General features: G+C 42.6%; 2 protein-coding genes across 3 annotated transcripts in view; both read right to left on the bottom strand.

The window, feature by feature from the left end:
- Window positions 1-7,910: 7,910 nt before the first annotated feature.
- Window positions 7,911-14,155, bottom strand: Ttc32 (tetratricopeptide repeat domain 32). The gene is made up of 3 exons (XM_006981451.4): window positions 13,950-14,155; window positions 9,067-9,233; window positions 7,911-8,319 (listed from the first exon to the last, which is right to left on the bottom strand). The coding sequence occupies exons 1-3, from the start codon at window positions 14,090-14,092 to the stop codon at window positions 8,180-8,182; spliced, it is 450 nt and encodes a 149-aa protein (XP_006981513.1). The 5' UTR covers window positions 14,093-14,155; the 3' UTR covers window positions 7,911-8,179.
- Window positions 14,156-19,142: 4,987 nt separating this feature from the next.
- The window catches only part of Wdr35 (WD repeat domain 35), a 56,075-nt gene continuing 50,128 nt past the window's right edge, over window positions 19,143-25,089 (bottom strand). For both annotated transcript variants that reach the window (XM_076558949.1, XM_076558950.1), the window contains 5 exons: window positions 24,674-24,838; window positions 23,459-23,599; window positions 22,766-22,922; window positions 19,616-19,856; window positions 19,143-19,311 (listed from right to left, as the gene is read on the bottom strand). In XM_076558949.1, the coding sequence (XP_076415064.1) occupies window positions 19,161-19,311; window positions 19,616-19,856; window positions 22,766-22,922; window positions 23,459-23,599; window positions 24,674-24,838 (855 nt within the window). In that variant the 3' untranslated portion in view covers window positions 19,143-19,160. The remainder of the gene's footprint in view (window positions 19,312-19,615; window positions 19,857-22,765; window positions 22,923-23,458; window positions 23,600-24,673; window positions 24,839-25,089) is intronic.

Below are 25,089 nucleotides of genomic sequence, written 5' to 3'. Positions count from 1 at the left end.
ATGCTAAACACAGACTGTACCACTCAGCTCTACCTCCAGCTCCAAGCATCTACATTCCTAGCAGAGCCCCGGGGCATGCCCAGACCACTCTCTGTGGACATGCTCAGTAGCCGAAGACCTCTTTACTTGAAAGATTTAAGTAAAGGAGAAAATCGGCATTCATCTTTGCGCAGAACACTGAGAAAAGCGGAAGTGAGGGATGAGGAGACCGAGGGGGAGGAAGTGACCATCAGCAACTGTGACACACGCTGGAGTGACAGATGGGGGGAGATGGGGTGCCACAGGAAAGCACCTCCCAGTTCAAGAGGCTGGTCCAGTTCCAACGACTCTACTGGCAGCTAGTCTTTGCGATGGAAACAATTATTGTTCTGTGAGCCCCAGACTGACAGCTCCCTGTCCTGCCTGTCAGCCAACTTGGATGTTTTTTCACCTGGCTTGCTAGGAATGCTTTGTTTTTTTGGCAGCCTGAGGTGAGTCCCCCTCTTCCAATCTCGACTCGGAAGGGCCTCAGCTCTCCAAGAGTGGAGTGTCTCGAAACCACACACGGGGTGGTTATGAGTTTCTCAGCAGGCAGCCAGGGCAAAGCGGCATGTTTTGCACAGCGCTTAGTCATAGGTTCCTCAAGTCAAGGTCACGATCAAAGAAAGAGACACACAGCCCCTCTCTCCTCCCCCACCTCGGAAATCTTGTTTGTAAGGTTGCTCCATCAAAAGACACACCTTTTCTTCAACGGGGCTACATCTGTGGGTACCGGAACACAAAAGCACGTGTGCCAAAATCCTGTCCCTTGAAAACTGAACTCATACTTATTGGGTGTGGTCACATCTCCCCAACATTTGCCATGACAAAGTAGCTCTAACTTGTATATCTCCTAGTTTGGAGATTAGGAGTACAAAGTCAAGGTGTAGACAGGATCCTCATCCTCTCAAAGCCTCCGGGAAAGGATTCTCCATGCTTCTTTCAGTTTCTGGCAGCCCCAGACACCCCTTGGCTTGTAGATCATAATTCGCAAAAGCCTCACAAGTGGCCTCCCGTGTGTCTTTGTCCAAGTGTCTTTCTTATTCTAAAGACACCGGTCATATGGGGTGGCGTTACATAAGGACATCAGTCATTGGCTCAGGGACTCATCCTCTCTGTCTACACTGTCTTGAATAAGTAGATATGTATTGTCTGCATTCCCAAATAAGGTAGCATGTGAGGAATCTGTAGTGAAGTCTGCATCCTATCTTTCACAATAATACAGTTCAGCCCATCACACGCACCTGTTATGAAGTTGTATTAAAACAAAATCACTGCTGAAATTAACCATCTCCAAGGCCCTCTTTTTCTAGATTAAACCACAAGGGGTGGTTGCTTTAAGTAAAATGAAAATTTCACTGTAGATTAGACCCAACTTCCAAGGTCAACCAAGAAGGACCAAGCATTGGCCCATCCCATCCCTATTAGCCAGGGATTTTATCTACGAAATTGCAGATGAAAATTGGCTCCTTAATCCACTCCACACAGTTGAGACCCCTGGCCGTTCTAGGTGCTGCGGGTACAGCGGTGAACAAAACAGACACAGATCACTGCCCCCATAATTCACCTGCCGGGGAGGAGCAGACACGAAGACCAGGCAAATAAAGCATGGTATATGTAGAGAGAATATAAAGGCACAGAGGAGGTGAGTGAGATTTGTGCTTTTAAGCAGGTCATGGTAGAAAGACCCAAGACAAAGTTAGGGAGTGAGGGCTGGAGAGATGGCTCAGAGGTTAAGAGCACTGGCTGCTCTTACAGAGGACCCAGGTTCAATTCCCAGCACCCACATGAAGGCTCACAACCATCTATAATGAGATCTGGTGCCCTCTTCTGGCCTGCAGGCAGAACACTGTATACATAATACTAAATAAATCTTAAAAAGGGGGGAAGGGTGGGGGTGGGGCTGGAAAGACAGCTCAGTGGTTAAGAGCACTGGCTGCTCTTACAGCGGACCCAAGTTCAATTCCCAGCACCCACATGAAGGCTCACAACCATCTTTAACTCCAGTCACAGGTAGATGCCCTCCTAGCCTCTGTGGGCTTTGCATGCACGTGGTACAAAGACATACAGTCAGGCACTTCTACACATAAAATAAAAATATATAAAATATCAAAAAAAATTTTTTAAAAAAGCTAGGGATTGAGGGGTCCCCAGAGGGACAGCGAAGGCAAGGCTCTGTAGTCCTGGCCTCTGTGAGAGCTACTTACCGTATGATACAACCATCACACATGAAGGACCCCACTCTGCGGCCATGTGAAAGTGAAAACAGACTTTGGGGGAGGGCAAAGCAGAACACTTGTACTACACAGGCAGGGGATGGGTTTTGACATGCAGCACCGTAGTTAATGAAAATTTCTGGGACCTGGGTCCATGGGAAGTTCGCAGGTGGGAGTCGGGTGTGGGAACACACAGTGGGATTCTGTCAGCCATGGGACAAGACCGAGACACGAGTGTGGGCCAAGGGAAGTGTGTGCCTCATCAACTCTGTAATCCTCCAAAGAGCTTTTCACCAAGTAGAAACCATCCAAAATTGTCTTGAAAGAATAGCCACTAAGATACCAACAGAACCAAAAGTTGGTCTTGTTTTGAGAGGTCTTGTGTAGTCCAGGCTAACCTTGAACTCACTATGTAGCCAAGGATGACCTTAAACTCCTGATCCATCTCCTAAATGCTGGGGTCACAGGCGTGCACCCCTACACCCAACCAGAACTAAAGGCATTTTCTGAAGATGTGATCAGCAGGAATAGATGTATTTTGGAGCCTTGGCTTCTAGTTATGCTAATTGTTATTGCCTGGTAAAGGGCATGTGTAGGTGGCACCTTGGCTTTCATATATAACTCTTGTAGTGTTCAATTATTATTACCCTGCACTGACTTCATAACAAAACAGAAAGGATCATTTTTAAGGTGGTTTATATTCCTCTATGGAAACATGACCACGATATTAAAATAACTCAAGCTGCTTGATGATGTGCACAACATCATTCTTTGCTTGTAGATGTATGTGTGAATGAGACCATGTATGTGTACAAAGGAAGTGATCTTGAAAGATAGGAACTAAATGGTGGTAATTAAAAGAAAGTGAGAGTAGAAACCATGGGGGAGCCTGGGCATTTCGTAGGTAACTCTTCTGTAGCCGGGCTGCTTTTCTGTGTGCGTAAAGTGAAAGCGTTTCCCTGTACATCGCTTCAGGGCACAATTAAACTTCTGCACATGTGACAACAGGAAAAGAGCCCCTTTGGGACCCTCTCCACCCTTGTTCCTGCTAGAAATAACAGGCCCGTATACTGAGTTCTATCTAAGGTGCTAATTTTTTTAATAGTACTGTCAAAGATTAAAATCTTCTTAAGTTAAATGAGCCCTATAAGAATACGGAATGAAATCACGGCATCCAGGAAAGAACCCTGAGGTGCTGAGAGAAGTGAGGAGTCTCAGGCAACGCAAGGAGAATTCAGATGCAGAACTCACATTGCCCTCTTAGAGGCCAAACTGGTGGGTGCCCTGGAGGGCAATAAAACCGGAGCCTTTGGGGTTATCTTGCCTACCAGATGATTCATTTGCATGCCCTCTGGACAAAACCGGACAAGTTCATGTAACCTCGGGCCCTCAATCACCAGAACGCAACCGTCCTTGGGTGGGTGTGTTTGGCGGGGATGCCTGTGATTCTGGAAGAGCACACACTCGTCTGGTTCACTCTTTCTAAGTGTTGGATGCCTTTGCTTAACATAAGACACAAATCTACATATTGGCAGCCGTGGCTTTCAAGTCTCCAAGTGGAGTTTGCTCTTAATATTAATCTGCTTTTCACCATCTCCTGTGTCTGTTTTCAATCAGGAGTGAAAATGAGCCACAAGCAATTCCAGCGATGCAATAACGCTCTGTTATAAAAGGCAAAAAAAAATCAATGTAACATTGTTTGGATACTCACCTTGATGGGTGCTAAAACATTTTATAAGCAATTTATTTTTTTTAATTGGGACCAAAAAAAAACTACATATCTACTTTGAGCCGATGCCAGCTGGAGAACAAAAATCAATTGCTACTAACTGTAGTTCCAGATGTCTGTATGGACTTGGGAAGTTCCCGTCTTGGCCTCAGCTTCTTCCTCTGTGGAAACCAAGATGGCGTCCACCCCTTGGGTGGTACGCGTGCACACTGGCATCACTAACACAGGACACAAGTGTTCTCTCTGTTTATTGTCATCTGTATATTCCCCGGCCCGACTTTCTGGTTTCTCACTTCTAGGTCTCCATCATTTGTCTTTTGTCCTTGCTTTTGTGATTTTTATGTTCCTATCATTTTAAAAAGCATGCGCTGTTGTTTAATGGTACCAAGGAAAACCTTACACAGGAAAAAAACAAAAAACCTGTATTTATCATCCTCCTTTCTTCTTCATGGAGAGAAGAGTCTTTTGAGGTCCCCTAACACTGGCTGAGAAATGTTGTAAACCTCCTTCCTCTTTCTGCTCTGCTGCCATGTCAAACTGGAATGCTATTTCCCTGATTAATTGGCACATTGTTTTAGAAATCTAGAAAAACACTAAAAGCGAAATCTAAATAAACATTAAAACGGTACGAGGCGCACAGAGCAGCAGTTCAAAGTCCTGTTCACGGGGTTCTCACATCACATATCTCAACAGTTGATTGAGTTTTATTATTGTAAATGTATAGGGGCCTTGTCTGCATGTATGTCTGTGCACCACATGCATGAAGAGCCAGAGGATACCAGAAGGTGGCATTGGATCCCCTGGAACAATTGGAGTTATAGATGATTGTGAGCCACCATGTGGATTCTAGGAATTAAACCAGGGTCCTCTGGAAGAGCATCCAGTGCTCTTAGCATCTAAGGCATCACTCCAGTCCCAACAATTAATTTTTCAAAACAATCACTTGCTAACTTAAACAATCCAAGTAAATCTAACATTTAACATTATTGTTCCAAGCAGGTAGAACCCATTTCCTCTACTAAGGTTTCTAGCCAGAGACTATTAGAAAGGTTTAAACCGTGTGGGACATTTAGGGAAAGCCAAGAGGGGCAGCACCTTTGATCTGTCTTATGCATGTGCTGTCTGAAGCATGCTCGTAGTTAGTCTTTAATTCAACTAAAGGTGTTTTCCTGCATTGACAAAGTATTCTTCAAAGACAAGACCATGAGATACCCCTACCCCAAAGCCTGAAAATAGGTTTCTAAAAACTAGTGTTGAAACTCTGAATGTAATCACAACCTCCTAACTATAACTTCAAATGGACTGGTTGAATATGTAAATTATATCCCAATAAAACTGTTTCATAATACTTCAGGGAAAAAGTAAACATTGATTCTATACGTTTATTGCCAACTGATTGTTTACACTGTTACAGACACTTGTTGTCACTGATTTATTTTTCTATTTGTGAAAGTAAGTAAGCGGGGAAAGGTGGTGTACACCTTTAGTCCCAGCATTTGGGAGACAGAAGCAGGCAGATCTCTGAGTTTGAGGCCAGCCTGCTCTACAAAGCAATATAAATAGGAACTGGTTTGCCCTGAGTGGCAGGAATAAAATGTAGCATGCCCACTGAAAGATTTATGACCTCCAAAACGGCATACCGCTAACCCTATAGGGTAGAGATGCCATCGAGTGTCGGAGGACCCAGGAATGCCACAGGAAAAGCAATCAGATCACGCTTGAGGATGGAGGGCTGACTAGGAAATCTAGCTTGCTCACCCACTGGTGTTTGCTGCTGTCAAATCAGTCCAGGGACTTCCTTCAGTTCCAACCTTGGAAGAGAAAAACAACTCAAGCAGTGTTACAAATAATTTTCTAAACTCGAGAAAGCAATTTAAATGCATTTACACCACTTTACTATCCTTTGTGAAACAATTTGTATAATGAACTGCAAGTTTTGTTTTGTTTTGTTTTGTTTTTGCAGAGGGGCGATGCCAAGGTAACTGAGTTTGGGCACTTTTCTAGCAGCTATGAGATGCGGGGCAATTGGAACAGTCATGAGGATAAACAACATTTAAATACCCAAGGTATCCATCAGCCAGTGAGAAACAGGCCCCGGCTGTAAGAAGCCTAGTTTTGGAGAAGATGGAACACAGTAAACGTACTAGTTAGTTATGTCCAGTAAAAGACGAGGGAAACTACGTGTCGGCGAGGGTTGATCCTAAGCGTCAGTGATTTTGTTTTTCTGAGAAATGTAGAAACTTTGAGTAATAAAATCTAGCAAAGCAAATGAAAATGTTTTAACAAGTTTTCTTTTTCATACTACATCTGACTCCAGTTGTGAGTAGAAAAGAGAGAGTAGGAGCCAAGAGAAAATAAAATTGTTTAAGTATTACTTGATTCTCTGGGTGGAAATGTGTTTAGCTCTCCCAAGGTCAGGACAGCGTGGGCTTTTGTTTTTTGTTGTTTTTTGTTTTCTTACAAACGGGCTTTTTTTTTTTTAAGGGAGCTTTCTGTTTTCATGCAACATTATAAATTCTAGTAATGCCCTTCCCAACAGAGATAGATCATTTGGAAGACGTGAGCAATTAAGAAAATGGAGCAGCTTTTCATTTCTGGCCATCGAACCTGATTTCCTCTTCATAGGCATTCACCTGCAGCACAAATGCTCCATAAATTTTGCCAGATATTATTTCCGAATTACCAACAGGGCAATTACTTTCTCTGCTTCATGAGATCACTTCAAAAAGAAAGAAAGAAAGAAAGAAAGAAAGAAAGAAAGAAAGAAAGAAAGAAAGAAAGAAAGAAAGAAAGAAAGAAAGAAAGAAAGAAAGAGAAAAGATAAATAAAGTTAAGGGTGTGATAGTCATGGCATCCGAAGCCACGGGAGTTCTGCAGCGAGGGCTCCGGGTGCCAGGCAAATGTGCTTCGTCTCTCTCCCGTGGGGGCAATTTCCATCCAGAACAGCGTTCCCACAGCAGCAATAAAACCAGTTTGGGAGACCTCAGAGTTGAGGGTCTGTATCTCGGGATGCCAAACCACAACAATAAAAACAAAATTGTTGATGGGACGCGCTGGCTTTGGCTTGCTTCCTCCGAGTTCTTCCCAGTTTGTGAGAGCCCTGATGGTCGTCGGCAGAACCCAAAACGGAATTTTTAAGCTTTGCATTAATATGTGTTTTTACTTGGCCAGCTCCCTCTCTACCCCACACCATTTCATAAAGAGTCTGAGCAGTCTTTGAGAACTACTGATAGTGTCCATCATCACAGACATGGAGACAGAAGCTGTCTTCAATCCTCAAGCCCTAGCCCATCTCTCTAATGATTTCTAGACAAACATCAAGTGTAAGATGAAATGTTTCCCACTGCTCTCCCATAAGATGGGCACATATTTTTAAGCCCAGGAGTCCTGTCTCTCAGTCAATTACCAAATGAAAAGTGAGTTCTCAAAGAGCTGTGGGGAGAAAATGAATGAGGAGGGGACGACCCCAGAGGAAAAGACTCAGATACTGAGACATGAGAACATGACGCAATTATCCAAAGTCACAGGAGAAATGTGAACATGGCCTGAATATGGAGCATATTATAGTATTATTTTTACTAGGTGTTACAGTGGCATGTGCCTGTGGAGAACTGTATTTAGGAAGATGCAGGAGGAACCTGTTTATGGGTGAAGTACTGTGACATCAGTATTTTATTCTCAAGTGGGTCAGCAAAAAAATCCGTCTGGGTTTTGTCTTATTTTGTTGGGTTTTGTTTGAGGGTCTCTATAGCCTAGGCTGGCATCGAACTCACAGCAATCCTCCTGCCTCAGACTTTGAAGTGGACGGTTTTGGTTTTAAGAATACAGAAAAAGCAAATGTGATATGTTCACTGGTGAACATATGTGAGGGAGTTTATGTCTGGATTGTATTTTACCAGCAACCTTTCTATGGGTGGGGGGGAAATTAAAATTCAGAAATAAAAATATGTAGTAAAAATAAAACCTTTACTAAAAATCATACATACCAATTTAAATATTTTGTTATAATAATGTACATTGATATTATCTATTTATTCTATTAAAAGATCCATCCAACATGGTCTCTCTTGAAATGAGTAACTTTGATTCAACATACTATTTTACTTTCACTTCTAAAATGCAGTCTCTCACATAATCAAAATAATTCCGTGTGTATCTTAGAGCTAATCAGACATAGGTTTAAGGACCCTGAGTTAAAATTTCAAGAACTTAAGTTTCAGTAACTTTTCTCAGCATTTCTTCTTTGTTTTTCTTCTTTGTCTAAAATGGTCTGTTTTAAGCTCAAAACAGCATCTTGAAATGCAGGATTTAGGTCTAATGCCTTCTTGAAGTCTTCCAAAGCTTCATCAAAATACCCTATAGCAGAGTCCCAGAGATGAAAAGAAAAGAAGAAAAAAAAAAAGTTGAGTATTTTCACAACTGCACTGTGAAGTTTGGATATACACAGTTTCACATTTACGAGCTTTCAAAAATGCCTCTAAAAGGAAGCTGCCTCTCTCAGTGATCTAAGATGCTCTGTCAAAATAATGTGTGCCCTTATGGAGCAAGCGACTCTAAAATCAGTGATGGAAGACAGGGAATGATGTTCAGCAACATTAGCACTTATCTACCAAACATGAGGCCCTGGGTTCAATCTCCAACAACACAAAACACAAAAAACAAAGAAAATTAGTGATGCTTTGTATCCAATTTAATAGGTGGGGAGCATATAAATTTCAACAAAACTGTATCAACCATTTTACAAAGCTGCAGTGAAACTGAGAAATAGATTTTTTTTTTCTTTTTATTTTCAATGGGAAACAGTATCCAAAGCCTCTTTAATCCAGGCTTCTAAAAACTTCACTTTGGACTGTCCCCTGCCTTTTCAACTAGAAAGTGTCACAGGCGCCAGTCAGTACTACCCTCATCGAGAGGACAGAGTAATGGGGTCACCCTTGCTCCTGCGTCCAGGTCCCATTCTCAGAGCATGCCTAGGAAATGCCTTTTAAACCTAAATTTCACCTAACTGTCAAACTTGATTCCTTCACAACAGTTGATCACTCTGAAGCAACAGAATACATTCCACGAGAAAAGCAAAAACACCAGAGAAAAACAAAACCTTACCCAGCCTGTAGCGGATCAAGCCTCTGTTGTAATACGGAACTTCAAAGTTGGGCAGGATTTCTATAGCAGACGTGTAGTCGTCCATGGCTTCATAAAACTCAACGCTGAAGTACTTGGTTTGCCCCCTGTTGTTATATGCGGTCGCCAAATCCTCGGGGCTGCATTTGCTTTAAACAGAAAGTCCACATTAAAAGCACATTGTAAAACTCCCTCACTTCTACTGCCCCGCTCTTTGGGGTACTGTCAGATTCCATAGCCTCCAACACGCTGTGTGGAAGCTGAAACGCCAAGTGGAAGAAGCAAAATGTGCTTGAGAACCTGAAATCAATTTCTGTTTAGGGCCATCGGCGACTTTCGTGGGGCTACCGCACAACGTGGATCTGAAGTCCGTGGATTTTAGAGTCTTCAGAGCCCCTGGTCAAGGAAAGCCCGCCCAGGTACCAGTGTGCCACCAAAGTGTCACAGCCACTTTTAATTCACTCTAAAATGTCAGTGGTCTTCAAACAATGAGATCTGAAGTCAAGAAACACTGGTTAAACAGTGGTTAACCATCGGCAGAATATTCCACAGCTCTGCCCTTCCTGTGAGAGTTCAAGACACCAGCAGTTGGGAGCGGCCTGGAGGTCAAAGCCTCCCCCACTACCAACAACAAATTCTCTTCACTGCTCCGAGCCAGGGGTATTTCTGACTTTCTGTCTTCCTTCCTTCCTTCCTTCCTTCCTTCCTTCCTTCCTTCCTTCCTTCCTTCCTTCCTTCCTTCCTTTTTCCCCAAAGTGATTGTCAAATTTGCACTAAACAGAAGAACTACATGTTCAAGTCCTCTTCTGTTATACCCAATGGTACAGAGCATAGTCCTCAGAAAATATTGGTAACAGCAGTCACCTATTTTTTTCTAAAAAAAAAGAAAAATGTGTGTGTGTGTGTGTGTGTGTGTGTGTGTGTGTGTGTGTAAGAGAGAGCACACATGCCACAGCAGGCACGTGGAGGTAAATAAAAACTCCGTGATTTCAGTACTTGCTTTCCACCTTTACTTGGGCTCCAGGAATCGAACTCAGCTGCCGGGCTGGCCCATCTGCTGTTTCTCCTGACATTAATCCTTGAGAACTCAGACAGGGACTGTGACTGCTGCTGCACACAGGGGTCTTTCAGTTTATTGGATGGTGGGGAGTGGGGTGGGTCATTGTTTTGGGGTTTTTTTTGTTTTGTTTTGTTTTTTGCCTGGGACTCACTATGTTGAGCTGGTTGGCCTCTGGCTCCCGAGTGCTCGGATCAAAGCATGCATTACCACACCCACATGGTCCTGCAGTTTAAACTTTGTAATAGTGGGGAGAAACTGTTGTAACTTAGAAATTTTCGTTTTGTCAGCTCTGACTGAGTAAGACGGACACAAGGACATCTCTTAAGGCCGCTAAGACCACCATTAAAGGCCAAAGAACAGAAAGATGCATGTCTTCTCTCTGTTATGACACTAGCTGAACTGCTGACCCCAGACTTCAAGAAAGAAAATCTACCTCAGTAAAATTTTCTTTATTCATTTGAGGTTTCAAAGCTTTGTTATCAAGTCTTATCCTCAGATAATCATAGAATATTAGATTTCATTAAGGCAAGTTCTAAATCCTACTTTTCATGCAAGCAGACATTTTGTTTGCAATCTTAAAGACATGGGCAGGGGCTAGAGATATGGCTCAACAGTTAAAAGCACTTGTTGCTCTTCCAGAAGACCCAGGTTCAATTCCTAGCATTCACACGGCGGTCCACAACCATCTGAACTCCAGTACCAGAAAAATCTAACGACCTCTCCTGGCCTCTATGGGTATAGCATGTACTTGGTACACAGACACACATGTAGGCAAAACACCTATACAGATTCATAAGAAGTCTATTTTTAAAAAAGAGAGAAATGGGCTAATACCGAACATTGACTTTCATTGTTATAATACTGATTTTTTTAAAGATAGTATTTCTTTTTGTATGTGGGAATGGTAGGACACATGCCACCATGTGTCTGTGGGGGCCAGAGGACAGTTCTGAAGAGTGGTTCTCTCCTTCCAGCCTCACATACAATCCAGGGTTTGAACTCGGGTCATTAGGCTTGTATGGCAAGACCTTTACCCACTTCAACCCACAATAATATTTTCTGTACTGCATTTAACCAAGTTACCTAATCTGAATATGGAATTTTAGCATCTGCTAACTTCTGACAAGATAAATATTTGAAAAATTAAATTATGGCTAAAACTGTCCTTGGATATTTGAAAAAAATGACAAATCCTAGTGAAAAGCAATCAAGGGTTGCAAGCACCATTTCAAAATGATTCAGCCACTCGATGTTTTAAAAAAACAAGTTTAAATTTCCAAAGATATATTTAAGGGGGAAAGCTGAACTGATAGACTTCAAGTTCTGAACTCTAAGGAAACTGAAGGCTCATTTGACAGATGAGAAACTGGCCAGGGGAAAGGCGCCAGCGAGACAGTGACGCTGAGACCAGAACGTGAGCATGCTGAACTCTTACAGCTAAGCCGGGCAGGTTTTTCCAGCCCGTACAGGATGGAGATCGGCTTGCTGTGGTGGACCGAGGTTCTTGGGCTGAGATGTGCAAAGGAGGAGAATTAACACACCCAAGTAGCGTCCACACGCCTGCTGCTGATCGTTTCTGAAACTTCCTGGGCAAGCCCATTCCAGCCTTAAACAAGGGGAGAAACGGTGTTTGCTAGCTTTGTTTATCGGTGTTTGCTAGCTTTGTTTATCGGGAGTGGTGGGGGAGGTGAGAGGGGAGTGGGAACATCATTTTAGCATCTCTGCTAATTTCTATTAACAAAGTGTCAGTGGAAGGGTCCGCCTACATCAATGCCCCTCTCCCACCGCCAAGGCCCAGGGGATGGGGAACAGAGGTCAGAAAACCTGCAAGAGCCTGGGGATGAGAAACAGTGAAACAGTGAAACGGTGGTTTCTGGGCACTGCGGGACCACTGCATTCGTGACTCAGGACAGCTGCAGTTGTCTGCACACGATAGAGCCAGTTAACACTCCAGCACTGATGTGGGGGGGGGGGGGGGTGCTCAGAGTCCCAACCCCAGAGGAGCTACAGACAGTTAAGGGAATCTGAGGGAGGGCAGGAGGGCAGTTTTCTTTAAGGGTATAGCCCCGGGTAGGTCAACCTAACTCCTGGAGAAAATGGGCAGCACAAAATGGGACTTGGTGATTACCAAAAAAAAAAAAAAAAAGGCTGAAGAAGTGAGAGGAGAGCTGAGTGGAGTTAAGATGAATAGTGGGGAGTGAGTGAAGATTATCAACATACACTGTATGAAATTCTCAAAGCACTAATAAAAACACTGGATTTTTTAATAAAGAAATTTCTGTTAACTATCATGTTAATGTAGTGTTAAAATGAGAAAACAATTTTGGCTCTCTGACTTAATTCCACTTGAGTCTTACAAACAAGTAGGAATGCAGCCTTCAGTATTAGATCTCATACAAAAGACAAGTTTGCATTCCATTAAAAAAAAAAAAAAAAAAAACTTCTAGGACGAGCCAGGCATAGTGGCTTTGGGAGGCAGAGGCAGGTGGATCTCTGAATTCAAGGCCAGCCTGGTGTGCCAAGGGAGTTGCAGGACAGCCAGGACTGCGTGGGGAAACCATGTCTCAAAAACAAAACTTCCAAGGGAGAGAAGGGTAATGTTGCAGGTCACACAAGCGTTGAGAAATTTCTCTGTGTTCGCTCCACGCCATCCACAAGCGCAGCAATGTAACTAATGCTACATACCCAGGCGTCAACTGAGAAGTTAACGAGCCTGCTAATATCACAAAGAGTAAAACCAGGCTTCAAGTGCTCACAGTGGAAGTGTGAACCTGCAGACAGAAAAGTTCTCCTTTCTGAGTTGGATCAAGTCTCCAGATTTAACGACCAGTTCACAATCAGTACCGAGAGACTGGGAGCTGAGACTTCCCTGACAGGTAGACGGATCAGGACAGGAGCCAGGACAAGCTGGCCGGCTTCTTCCTCACCCTGCAGACCTGAGACAAAAACCTGGCAGCCTAAAAAGGAGACCTGGAGGGGCTTTTCTCCCACCAGGAGGGCCCCCTGCTGACGGATCTGCTCTTCCCCACACACACAAGTTCAAAGCTGGATCAGGACATGTTTAGGCCGAAGTTGAGGATCCTTCAGCCACCCTGTGTTCAAACTGACCAACCCTCAGCCCCTTAACACCCCCCAGGAGACTGGATTTGGGGGTTCCTGAAATCCCCCTCCGCTCTGCCTGCTGCATGTCTCCCCACCCCTGGAAAACCCTTCCTTCCTCGTTATAATGCTGTCGTTAGCTGTCATTTCACTCATTAGCTGTTGTTGAGGTTTTCACTGCTGCTACCTGCCCTGGCTTGAGATTTTTTTTAACTGCCTTTTAATTCTTTAACTGGCAGAGAACGGGAACCCAATCGAGACCCCCTAGATGTCGAAATCTTAGTAGACGGACAATCACAGGCATCTGGCTCAATTCGGCAGCTCCAAAATGCGTTCACTTGAAACCCGGCCCCGTTTTCTCAAGACCTAAAAGCGGGGTGGGCTTCAGAGCGGGGGTCAGGGGTGCAGCTTGATAAGCTCCTCCGACCCCAACATCCAAGCAACAACGAGCTTTATTGGCCCGTAAAAGCGCCATCGGCGGCTGGATTCTCGCTAGAGAGGGAGCTCGCGGTGTCCGGGGACGTCGTCGTCGTCTTCTTCTTAAGAATCCCCAGCTTCTGAACCCGAACCTTCGCACCGCCCTCGCCGGGGTGCCGAGGACGGCAGGAGCCGGGCAGCCCGGGCACTCGGAGGACCGCGTCCGTCCCTACGGCGACCACCATCCCCCCCCCCCCCCCCGACGCCATCCCCGTCTCGCGAGACTTACCCCCCGCGACTCCCGCACTGCCCGATGAAGGCGGAGTAGAGCGCCTGCGCCTCGGCAAAGTCGCCCCTGGCGAAGCGAGCCTGGGCCAGCGCCAGGGCGGCCGGCCCCTCTCGGCTCTCCTCTCGGCCCCGCGGCCCGGCCATGACCGCCTCGCTCCGGGGGAAGCGGAACTACAGCCGCCCGCCCGCCCGCCCGCCCGCGCCCGTCCGCACACGGGGACTTCGTTGGCTGACGGGAGCGAGCCGCTCGCTCCAGGATGAGGAAGTTTGTCCTGTGTGGGGACCGGTAGTATCGCGAGATAGACTGGTAGCGCCTGGCGGAGCTGGCGGGAAATGGAGAGAATTAAAATTTTTTGTGATGTGTGCATGCATGCATACATACATACATACATACACACATACACATAAACACACATACATGCAAACATACATACATGCATGCATACAAACATACATACATATGATAGAGGTGGATGGATGGACGGACAGACAGACAGATGATGAGAGAGATGATAGATAATAGAGATGAGAGCTATAACAGATGATAGAGATTAGATAGATAAATAATGATAGATAGATAGATAGATAGATAGATAGATAGATAGATAGATAGATAGATAGATAGATAGATAGATAGATAGATAGATAGATAGATAGATAGATAGAATATTTATTTGAGGAGCCTGATGCAGAGATCGGGAGAAGACTGGCCTTAAGTCAATTTCTTTTGTTTTAAGAGAGGGTCTTGTGTTTTTCAAAGAAGCACTTAAGATACGGTGCTTATGTGCTGATTCCGGGTGAATTAAAAGCTAGATATTTAGAACATTAAGTTCCAAAGATAAAAAGAATGTAGTTATCTAAATAGAGCAGAGTTCCCAATGCACAAAAAAAGGAGTGCTCCAGTTTGCATGTATTCCCCCCAACTCGTGAGTGGGAATCTTAATGCAGCAGTGTGTTGAGGTGGGACCTAACGCAGGTGGACTCCACCCTCACCAATGGAGGGGTGCTACTCAGTTAAAAGGCAGACTGCTGCACACCTGTTCTTTGTGTGTCTTTTGCCATGCTGTGGTGAGGCAAGAAGGCCTGTACATACGTGGACTTCCCAGCCCCCAAACTGAGTCGAATGAATTTATTTACAAGTGACCCCCGACTAGCACGGTTACAGTGATACAAAATAAATAATACGAGGCATTTGGTAGAATTAGCTATAAAAATAAAGGTCAGAGAAGAAAGACATCAACTTGGAGAGTAATTGTCATCTTTAACATCGAACTTCCTGCTGAAAGAGTATATATTAAGTCTACAGTGTGGCACACACACATTTTAAAACTGGGATTAATACAATGAACAAAGCTTTTTGTCCTCAGTACCTTGCAGCTCAGCAGGAAAACAAAGTCGTTTTGGTTTTTTGGGTTTTTTCGTTCTTGTTTGGTTTTGGTTATTTTCGAGACAGGGTTTCTCTGTGTAGCTTTGTGCCTTTCCTGGAACTCGTTTTGTAGACCAGGCTGGCCTCGAACTCACAAAGATCTGCCTGTCTCTGCCTCCCGAGTGCTGGGATTAAAGGTATGCGCCACCACTGCCCGGCTTTGTTTTTGTTTTGTTTTGTTTTTTTTTTTCTGTTTGTGTATTTGTTTTGGTTTGGGGTTTTGGTTTTGGTTTTGGTTTTGGTTGGGTGCTGTGGGGTGTCCTGTATGCTGTGAATATATGTTGCTATGATTGATTGATAAATAAAACGTTGACTGGCCAGTAGCCAGGCAGGAAGGGTAGTGCAGGCGGGACAAGGAGAGAGGAGAATGCTGAGTGGAAGAAGGTTGAGTCAGGAGACGCTGCCAGCCACCATGATGAGAAGCAGATGTTAAGATACTAGTAAACCACGAGCCACATGGCAAATTATAGATTAATAGAAATGAGTTAATTTAAGATATAAGGACAGCTAGCAAGAAGCCTGAGCCATTAGGCCATACAGTTTATAAATAATATAAGTCTTTGAGTGTTTACTTGGGTCTGAGGGCCACGGGAGCCAGGCAGGAACAGGATAACTACAGCGACAGTTGTTTTTGTTTTGTTTTTTTGTTTTGTTTGTTTCCAAGACAGGGTTTCTCTGTGTAGCCCTGCCTGTCGTGGAACTCACTCTAGACCAGGCAAGCCTTGAACTCAGAGACCTGCCTTCACCTGCCTCCCCAGTGCTGAGATTAAAAGCATATGCCACCATGGCCTAGCAACAAAGTCTTTTTAAATTAATGGATAGTATCATGTAGAGAAGGAGAACAGTATTTTTTTTTATAAAGGATGGATGTGAAAGTAAATGGAAACCAATGCTGAATCAAGAACTAAGAAATGCCAACAGACCTCTAACTGGGAAAGAGGCTGATATTTTAGATCTGATGGCTATCCCAGTGATTATAAGCATTTAACAACAGCCCTTAAACTCTGCAAACAGGAAGGAACACATCTTACATTATTCTGTAAAGCAAATATTGCTGATGTCAATGCTTGCCAGACACTAGAGCAGTGATTCTCATCCTTCCTAATGCTGTGACCCTTTAATACAGTTCCTAATGTTGTGGTGACCCCCAAACCATAAAATTATTTTCATTGCTGCTTCATAACTGTAATTTTGCTACTGTTATGAATCATAATGTAAATATCTGACATGCAGGATGGTCTTAGATGACTCCTATGAAAGAATCATTCAACCCAAAGGGGTTGCGACCCACATGTTGAGAACCACTTCACTAGAAGAAAACTACAGACCAATCAATAACCATTGTGATTGGCATTTATGTGAAACTTGGCATTTTGGTTGTGGCCTATCCTTTAGTGGCTGAACCATCTCTGCAGCCTACATTAATAGAAAACTTAACAAAAGACTACCATATCAAATGCAGCAGCAATTGAAAGAATTATGCACTGTAACCAAATGGGAATTACTCCTGAAGTGCAAGGATAACTCAACACATGAAAATTAATCAGTGTAACATACCACATGAGCAGAATGAAAAGGGAGAAACTGTGTGGTCTTCTCAATTCACATAGAAAAGCACTTGAAAAATTAAAACCCTTTTTATCAGCAACTGTTATTAGTGTGACCATACAGGCATTCTTGACCTTACCATTCACATGACACATCTTTTTTCATCCTTTTAACTATTGCTTTTATTTTTTAATGTGTCTATACAGGTCTGTGTGCATGCAAATGTCTGTGTGTGTCTTTTTTCACACGTGTGTGAACATGTTTGTGGGTATGAGACCAAAGGTAGAGGAGTATCTTCCTCGGCCGCTCTGCACTTTATTGAGATGGTCTCATGCTGAACCCCAGTTCGTGCTAACCATTCTGCTAGTCCAGCTAGCCAGCCTGCCCAGGAGATGCCAGCTGAACCTCCCAGCTGCTGGGGTTACAGGCAGGCTGCCATCGCCTGTGTTCATGTGGGTGCCCGAATTCCATCTTCCCAGGCCCAGATTTCTTGAAATTTTATTAACCAGAAATGTAATGTGTACCATATCAGAAAGTGCTTAAATAAGCTTAATCTTATGATGTACTTTTAATTTGAGAGAAAAGAGCAAACAGTTCTTGGGGAGACACTTGTCTGTGATACACTCATTTCTTCAGCTTCACTTCTTCTGAAATTCATCTCAAGTGTAAATGAACACTTTTCAAAAAGGTTAAGGCTACTTTTATTTTCTCATCTATATTCTCACATATTTCTGAAAATTAATACTATGAACATGTGACTTTTATAGTTAAAATACTTTTTTAAAAAGGTTGAGAAAATAATGACAGAAATAGACAGCAGAGGGCAACATAATATTGCTGTTTTCATTTTGGATACCCAGGATGAGCGTTTGGAGCTACATCAACAAAGTTAATACTCTGTTACTTTGTAATGATTTTTTTCCCTTGTTTCTAATGTGAACTTCGTGTGGTCTCTGAGGGAACAATTCTCACAATTCTCTGCCATGTGCATAAAAAGACTGTTCGGTTTTTCTCTGTGTGATAACAATGTGACATGTGTGGTGTGGTGTGGTGTGGTGTGGTGTGGTGTGGTGTGGTGTGGTGTGGTGTGGTGTGGTGTGGTGTGGTGTGGTGTATGTGTGTGTGTGTGTGTGTGTCTGTCTGTCTGTCTGTCTGTTTGTCTGTCTGTCTCACCAAAATAGCTCAACAAAGACCACAAGTAACATGGGATAAACATGTTATTTTTTTCTTCATAATTTATTGTTTTCATGTTTATTTCAAATAAAATCTCATCAAAACCTAAGATCTGAACTCTGGAAATACAGAAGGTGATTTTTAAAGTATATTTTAGCAAACTATAGTGACCTTGGTGTCATGGATGACAGCAGGTCCACAATGCTTGCTCGGGCTCACTGCTTACCCACACAGCCTTACCTGTTGATTCCACACGTCAGCACCTAGGCCTTCGGAGTTCTTGGAACCATAGCGTAATTGGGGATAAGTTTGATGGGAAGGAACAACAGCATTACTCAGAATCAGTTCATTCATGTTTATTACAAGAAAAGTGGGTCCCAAATGCCTCCTCGTGAATGAGGATAAAATATTTTTTAAAACTTCAAATAATAAAAAGTCTTAAAATGCCATCTCCTCAGTTATGAAAATAAACTATAGAAGACTTTAATCCTTAAATAGAAATAGAGTTCATTCCATACAACAGTTGCTTCACCCCCAGAAATACAGGCTATATCGACTCTCTACCCCAGGTTTGCCCCTCCCCTGCCTCCTCCATGTCCACCTGCTTCTCAAGGGGTCTCTAATGAACTAGTAAAACCTTGAGAATATGAGAAAAAATGCCCTGGTGGAGGTATTTCTGTGGTAACTCACCACAGACTATAAGCTACATAAATGATAAATGGACAGACAGGAAATACAGAGAAATTAAGTTCACATCTGTAAGTCTTATGTGAAAAGTCCTCAAGTGATCTCCTCATTGCACTGTGATGCACGAACTATCTTTTTTTTTTTTTCCCAGTACTGACAGTGGACCCAGGGCCTTGTGCATGCTTAGGAAGCACTCTACCACTGAGCTACACTCCAGCCCTCGTTTTGTTTTTAATATATATTTTATACAAAAGTACAGCTACCAGATGATGGAGCTGATTTTCATGTGAAGCCTAAGGAAATCAAGCATTACTCCATAGAGAGGTGCAGGTGAGTACATATGCTTCACATACGTTAGAGTTAAGGTAGTTCTTTCCTTTATTCTACTGAACTGTGGCATAAAGGACAGAAGTTGTAGTTGCTGATCTCCTGAGCGAGGACATAGTGCTTGCAGACTTTGCACACCCAGAACTGATACTCAATGATTGGGCTTCCGGTGGCGATGCACGTTGGCAGCTTCCCTTCTCCGCTGTAAAAATAAGAGAGAAAACAATTAGACTTTAAAATTAGACTTTAAAATACGTGTCTAGCCTAACTATCTGATATATTTTAAATACTGAAGAATGAAAAACATTCCAAGACAAACTTCAAATACAATACTTACATCTCACATTTTTTTCAAATAAAACCCTTATTTTAAATACAGCATTACTACACCCTTGTAGGATAAATAAAATTGATTTTAATATGAACATAGACACCTTCAACATTCAGTGCTTTATTATATTCAAGCTTCTAATCAGGTAGACAGCATCTAAGTTCGCGGCACCTACCCTTCCAGAAGGCTGTTCAACTCGGACTTCCTGTTGTCTTTCGGTGTGTGTTTGGTGAAGATTTCCAGAGCCAGGTCTTCATACTGCTGTTTCTGTTCTGCACTGAGTGTTTCCAACGATTCCAGTTTAATAAAAGCCTTTGAGCAGGTCCCGAAAGCTCTGCTTGCACAAGCACAGAGCGCTAGCAACGAGTAGATCTCAACCGGGGGGATGATGTCCTCATAGTCTCTCAGATGAAGAGCTAGAAAAGATGGCACCGTTAGCATCACAAAGACAAGTACAGGATGAGCATGTGCGGGACAGGATCCATGGATGCCGTTTTACCTTAACCCACATGAGCTTCAACAAATGCAAAAAAAAAAAATGCTGAGGGGCGGGCACACCAGCAGGAGGAAGCAGAGTACATGACCCAGGTTCTAAGAGTGAAGTCACTAAAATAACACACAGCCCTGCTCACTTCCAGACCGAACGGGCTCAGTATTGAAACGTGTGGCTTCTGTTCTATTTGATCAACAGTAATTTCTGTGGCGTTCCAGACAAGGTGAATTAGTACTACATTAGCTGTTATTCTCAAGGCGATGTACTTCTGCTCACGAAGAAAAAAAAAATGCAGTATGAGGTTCCTTATGTCCTTTGTCCTGCTGAGAGAACGGGACTGAGTGTAAAGAGCTTCCCACTGTCAGCCCAGACTGTTTATTTTGACAGCTGCCACATCGTATCTATAACCCTTCTGCACTACAGACAGAATCTTTTATTAAAATGCACTGCAGAATCAGCATCAGATTGGTCATCAATTTCTCTGTTTCTCCTCTCTAGACACTGACATTTTTAAAAAGGTCCTTCTGATGGTATAATTTATGACAATACGTCCATTGCATCTTATCATTAGAGCCCACCAGTTGGCTGTAGCCCAGGCTGGCCTCGAAATCACAGAGATCCTCCTGCCTCTGCCTCCCGAGTGCTGGGATTAAAGGCATGTGCCACCACCACCCGGCCCCACCAGTTGGTTCTAAGGTCAAGTGTTAACAAGAAGTTGATGGACAATTTTATTTTAAAACATATTCATTGAGTTATAATAAACAAGACCCTCTAATTTCACCTTTGGAGCACAGCAGTTTCACAGGCAATAGTTACAAGATACATACTATTTCTAATAATTTTACACTGAAATAGAAAAAGATGAAGGACATGGATCTCTTGACTAAACAGGTGAAGAATCTCAGAAGTCTGTTTTCTCTCGGCCTGTGTCTAGAAGTGGCACATAACTCTAAAATATTCAAGCTGCATAACTTGTATCACATTAATTAAAATTAAGTAATTTGCTATAAAATAAGTTAAAAAATAAAAACAATTTTCTTTATATAACCAACAGCCAATTGGAAAACCTTTTTTACAGACCTATTACTAATGACAATAAAAATGGGAATAAACTCCAAAAGAAACATTCAGAACAAACCAGAAGTAAACTAAAGCTCTTCAGAGGAAAAAGGAAAAAAAGAAAAAAACAGACACAGTAATGATTTTTAAAAGTTGAAGTATAAGTAGAGGCTGGAGATGTAGCGTGGTGGTTAGACCATTGAAGCTTCTCCCAGAGGCCCTGAGATTGGTTCCCAGCACCCGTTCTGAGTGTTCATCACCACCATAACAGCAGCTCCGGGGGATCTCAAGCCCTTTCTGGCCTCTGTGGCACCTGTGCACAAGTGGCGTACAGTCACACAGACACAATGATAATAAAAAAATAATAAAGGTTAGACGAGGGCAGTACTGGGGAGGAATTAAGAATGCGTCTGCTGAAGCATGATGGTGGTCATGCCTCTAATTACAGCACTTGGCAGGCAGAGACCAGAGGACTGCAAGTTCCGACTCATCGCACACACATGAAGCTAGAATTCCCAATCTGTGAGGGGAAAATACATTTTTATCTTGTGTGTGTGTGTGTGTGTGTGTGTGTGTGTGTGTGTGTGTGTGTGTGAGTCAGTCATATACTTTAGTTTACAGCAAAATCTCAGACTATACTCATTGGAGTTAATAAACAGAAAAAATGTCTAAGCCCTCAGATACTGTTAATCCAGAAGATGTACATTTATACTGCATGTAAATAATCTATGGATGACAGTACATAAAAGTGGTAGACTGTGATGCAGCTGTTAAAACTGTCATAGATCTATGTTTAACAATGAGGGAAGGAATACTAACACACTCCTGAGGAGAAAAATTAAGCTCTGGGGGTTGGGGATTTAGCTCAGTGGTAGAGCGCTTGCCTAGCAAGCACAAGGCCCTGGGTTCCGTCCTCAGCTCCGGGGTGGGGGGTGGGGGGAGCTCTGAAGCTCTGAAGTGGGAAAATGTCTCAGAAAATTCACCCAAATGATGCTTGCCATCAAGCCTGATGACCTGAGTTGGATCCCCTATATCCACACGGGGAAAGGAGAGGACCAACTCTCAAAGTTGTCCTCTGACCTCAACACACGGGCTATGGTCACACACGCACACACACGCATGCACACACACACTCACATACATACACACACACACACACACACACACACGCGCGCATGTACACACACACACACACACACACACACACACACACACACACCAAAACAAAAAAACCTATCTGAATAAATGAGATTTTTCTAATTAAAAGGAGAAAAAAAGTTGTAAAATTATTTCATGCCATTATTTTGTCTTTTTGTACTTCTCTATTTTGGTTGGAATTACTAAACAAGAATCACTTTATAAAAAAAAGATAAATACTACAGAAATGTGTATGACATGAAAATATCTTTAAGCATTGTTAAGGCATACAAAGCGAGCCTGTTCAAGCTTCCAATACAATATGAGAAGTGGGAGAGTTCCTCCAGACCCAGGCACAGCCTGTATAGTGCTTGGCTTTGAACAGAAGACATATGAGTACTACACGTTTGTTTGTTTGTTTGTTTATTATCTAAAGCACCTGATATTTCTGTGAACACTGTGGAGGAAAACTTCAAAAAGAGGAATTCACAAAATAAACTGTATATTCATATCCTGACACGTATAGATAAACACATCGGCAGAAATAGTAAAATTGCTATAAAGACAAGTGAAGAGCCAGCTGTTGCTATTCACTCCAAGTTTCCGATGTCCCCGCCCGTCAGGCGACATGCCCACCTGTCTTCAGCGCAGTGTCAACGTAGCCCTCGTAGAGCTGCCGCTGGGCGAGGATGAAGAAGTGGTAGGCCTCGGCGCCTCTCCAGGCATTGTCCGTGAACCGACTAGTTGTAGAGAGAACTTCCTCTTCTAGCAAGCCAGCCAAAGCAGAAGTGGCCTGGGGGAAAAGCCAGTGCCCTGGGTCAGCGCAAACACACAGAGTCTCACCTCTCCACAGAAGGTGAGGTCTGAAACTAAGATATCAACAACACAGCTACAAGAGAGATCTCATCATCTTTCCTGTCGTCACAGATTCAAGTTCTCCATCACAACCCACAGCTTTCTAAACTAAGACCAAAGTTTAAATAGACCTGAGTAAAGTTTAAGTCAACGTGAAATGTATTTAATGTAATGAGATTCATTTATGGTAAAAAATAGATTTACATTCTAAGAAAGTTTTTTAATTCTCTGATTAAAAACTCTTTAACCAAAGTAAATTACAGCACCCTACAAGCTAATCTTAAAGAACAACAGTTCTCCATATTTCTAAACAGCAATTTCTCAATCTGTATCCTTACTCTAAAGGAGGCATTACTAATCTTCAAGCCCTTTAAAGAAATGAACACAGCCTAGAGAGGAAAGGACTTGTCCAGGAGAAGTCTGAGATGACTTGCCATTGTGTGCTATGTGAATGATCGGAATGGTCTGCGTTACCTCCGAGTTCTTCCCTTTGACTTTCCCTCGCTGGGCATTTTTCATCTGCTCGTGATACTGCTCAATGAGCAGGGCTGACAGGACGTAGAGCTTCTTCACGCGCAGAGGCTTGGCTCTCTTCTTCGCCTCCTCATCTGCAATCTAGACATTTCAAACAATGGGGAAGACACCTCTTGGTGTGTATCCATTCAAATAAAACCATTTCCAAACTTAACTGAGACTTGATTCTTTAAGAGGAGGGAGAGCGTAGGATGGAGTATGAGTTTACTTATGTTTTAGATTTTAAAAGTCATTGTCTTTTCTTGAGAACTTAGTCACCTGAATAGAAACTAACAGTCTTAAAAATAACATCTATTAAGTAACTAAATCAGAATGGGGAAAGTGGTCTGTCTTTCAGAAGTTTACACTTATTCAAGTGATTTTGAGGGAAAAAACATTTTTATTAAGTCAGGAAAGAAAAGAGCATAACAGTGTAAAATTTATGTATATTAATACTGTATTATGGATAATAAAGAATTGTTTTAAAATGTACACATTTTACAAAGGCTTATAACTTTCTTATCAATAGGATTTAATTCCAGTTAAAAGAATTTGTTCATGGCAGTCCCAGAAAATTCTTAAATTCTGGTTAGCTTCTGTACCAAATACACAATTGTTTATAAACTGGCAATTTGCTGGCCTCCATAACTACCCTTGTTAGCAGAAGGCAGCAATACACAGACTTGCCGTAAGAGGGTTCGCAGTGACAGACACTTGTTTACAAAGAAAACAGAGAGCACTTTTTTAAAAGCTATAAAAGAAGATACAAAGCTAATTGTTCTAGTTCAATTCTATCATGGATTTCTCAGGTATGGTGATGGATAAGTGCATAAAAATATCCTTGAATGGCTATTCTAACCATGTAGAAGTCTACTGAGACGTATAAACTTTGGGACTGGTTAATTTGGGTATGTGATGTTTATTTGCAAGGTTTTTTAATAATAAAGTTTAAAGTTTTTTTTTTTAAGCAGTAACTAGAACAAGATAATGTTTGGCAGGACTGTGCATTACCTTATACATCAGTTTAGCCTAGAACAAGATAATGTTCAGCAGGACTGTGCATTACCTTATACATCAGTTTAGCCTAGAACAAGATAATGTTTGGCAGGACTGTGCATTACCTTATACATCAGTTTAGCCTAGAACAAGATAATGTTTGGCAGGACTGTGCATTACCTTATACATCAGTTTAGCCGCATCAAAAAAGTAGCTGGCTTTCCTATAGAGCTCAATGGCATCCAGAGTCTTGTTCTTCTCCAGTAAATGTGACGCATACCTAGCTAACAGAGATCCAATTTCCTTCATACTGTGACTTTTAGCCAATTCCACAGCCTTGTTCCACTAGGAAAAAATTATAGCATTCAGTCACCCGAATATTTAAAGAACTTACACCCTGAAAGTCCCACAATAAGCTCCTAAGTGTTCAATAAATGCTAACACTACTTCAAAATAGAGCAAAACCAGTACACATTCTAAAAGTCATTAAAAATCAGAGCAATCGTAAGTTATGCAAGCAAACATTTCAAAATGATTGAACCATCTAAGATGGATTTCTTGGTGAAGTACATTTGAAAATCAAAGTCTCAAAATAT

This window comes from Peromyscus maniculatus, chromosome 22 (genome assembly GCF_049852395.1).
Source record: "Peromyscus maniculatus bairdii isolate BWxNUB_F1_BW_parent chromosome 22, HU_Pman_BW_mat_3.1, whole genome shotgun sequence".
Taxonomy (NCBI): Eukaryota; Metazoa; Chordata; class Mammalia; order Rodentia; family Cricetidae; genus Peromyscus; species Peromyscus maniculatus.
The sequence above is the reverse complement of the archived record's forward strand: the minus strand, read 5'-3'. Positions and strand labels throughout refer to the sequence as shown.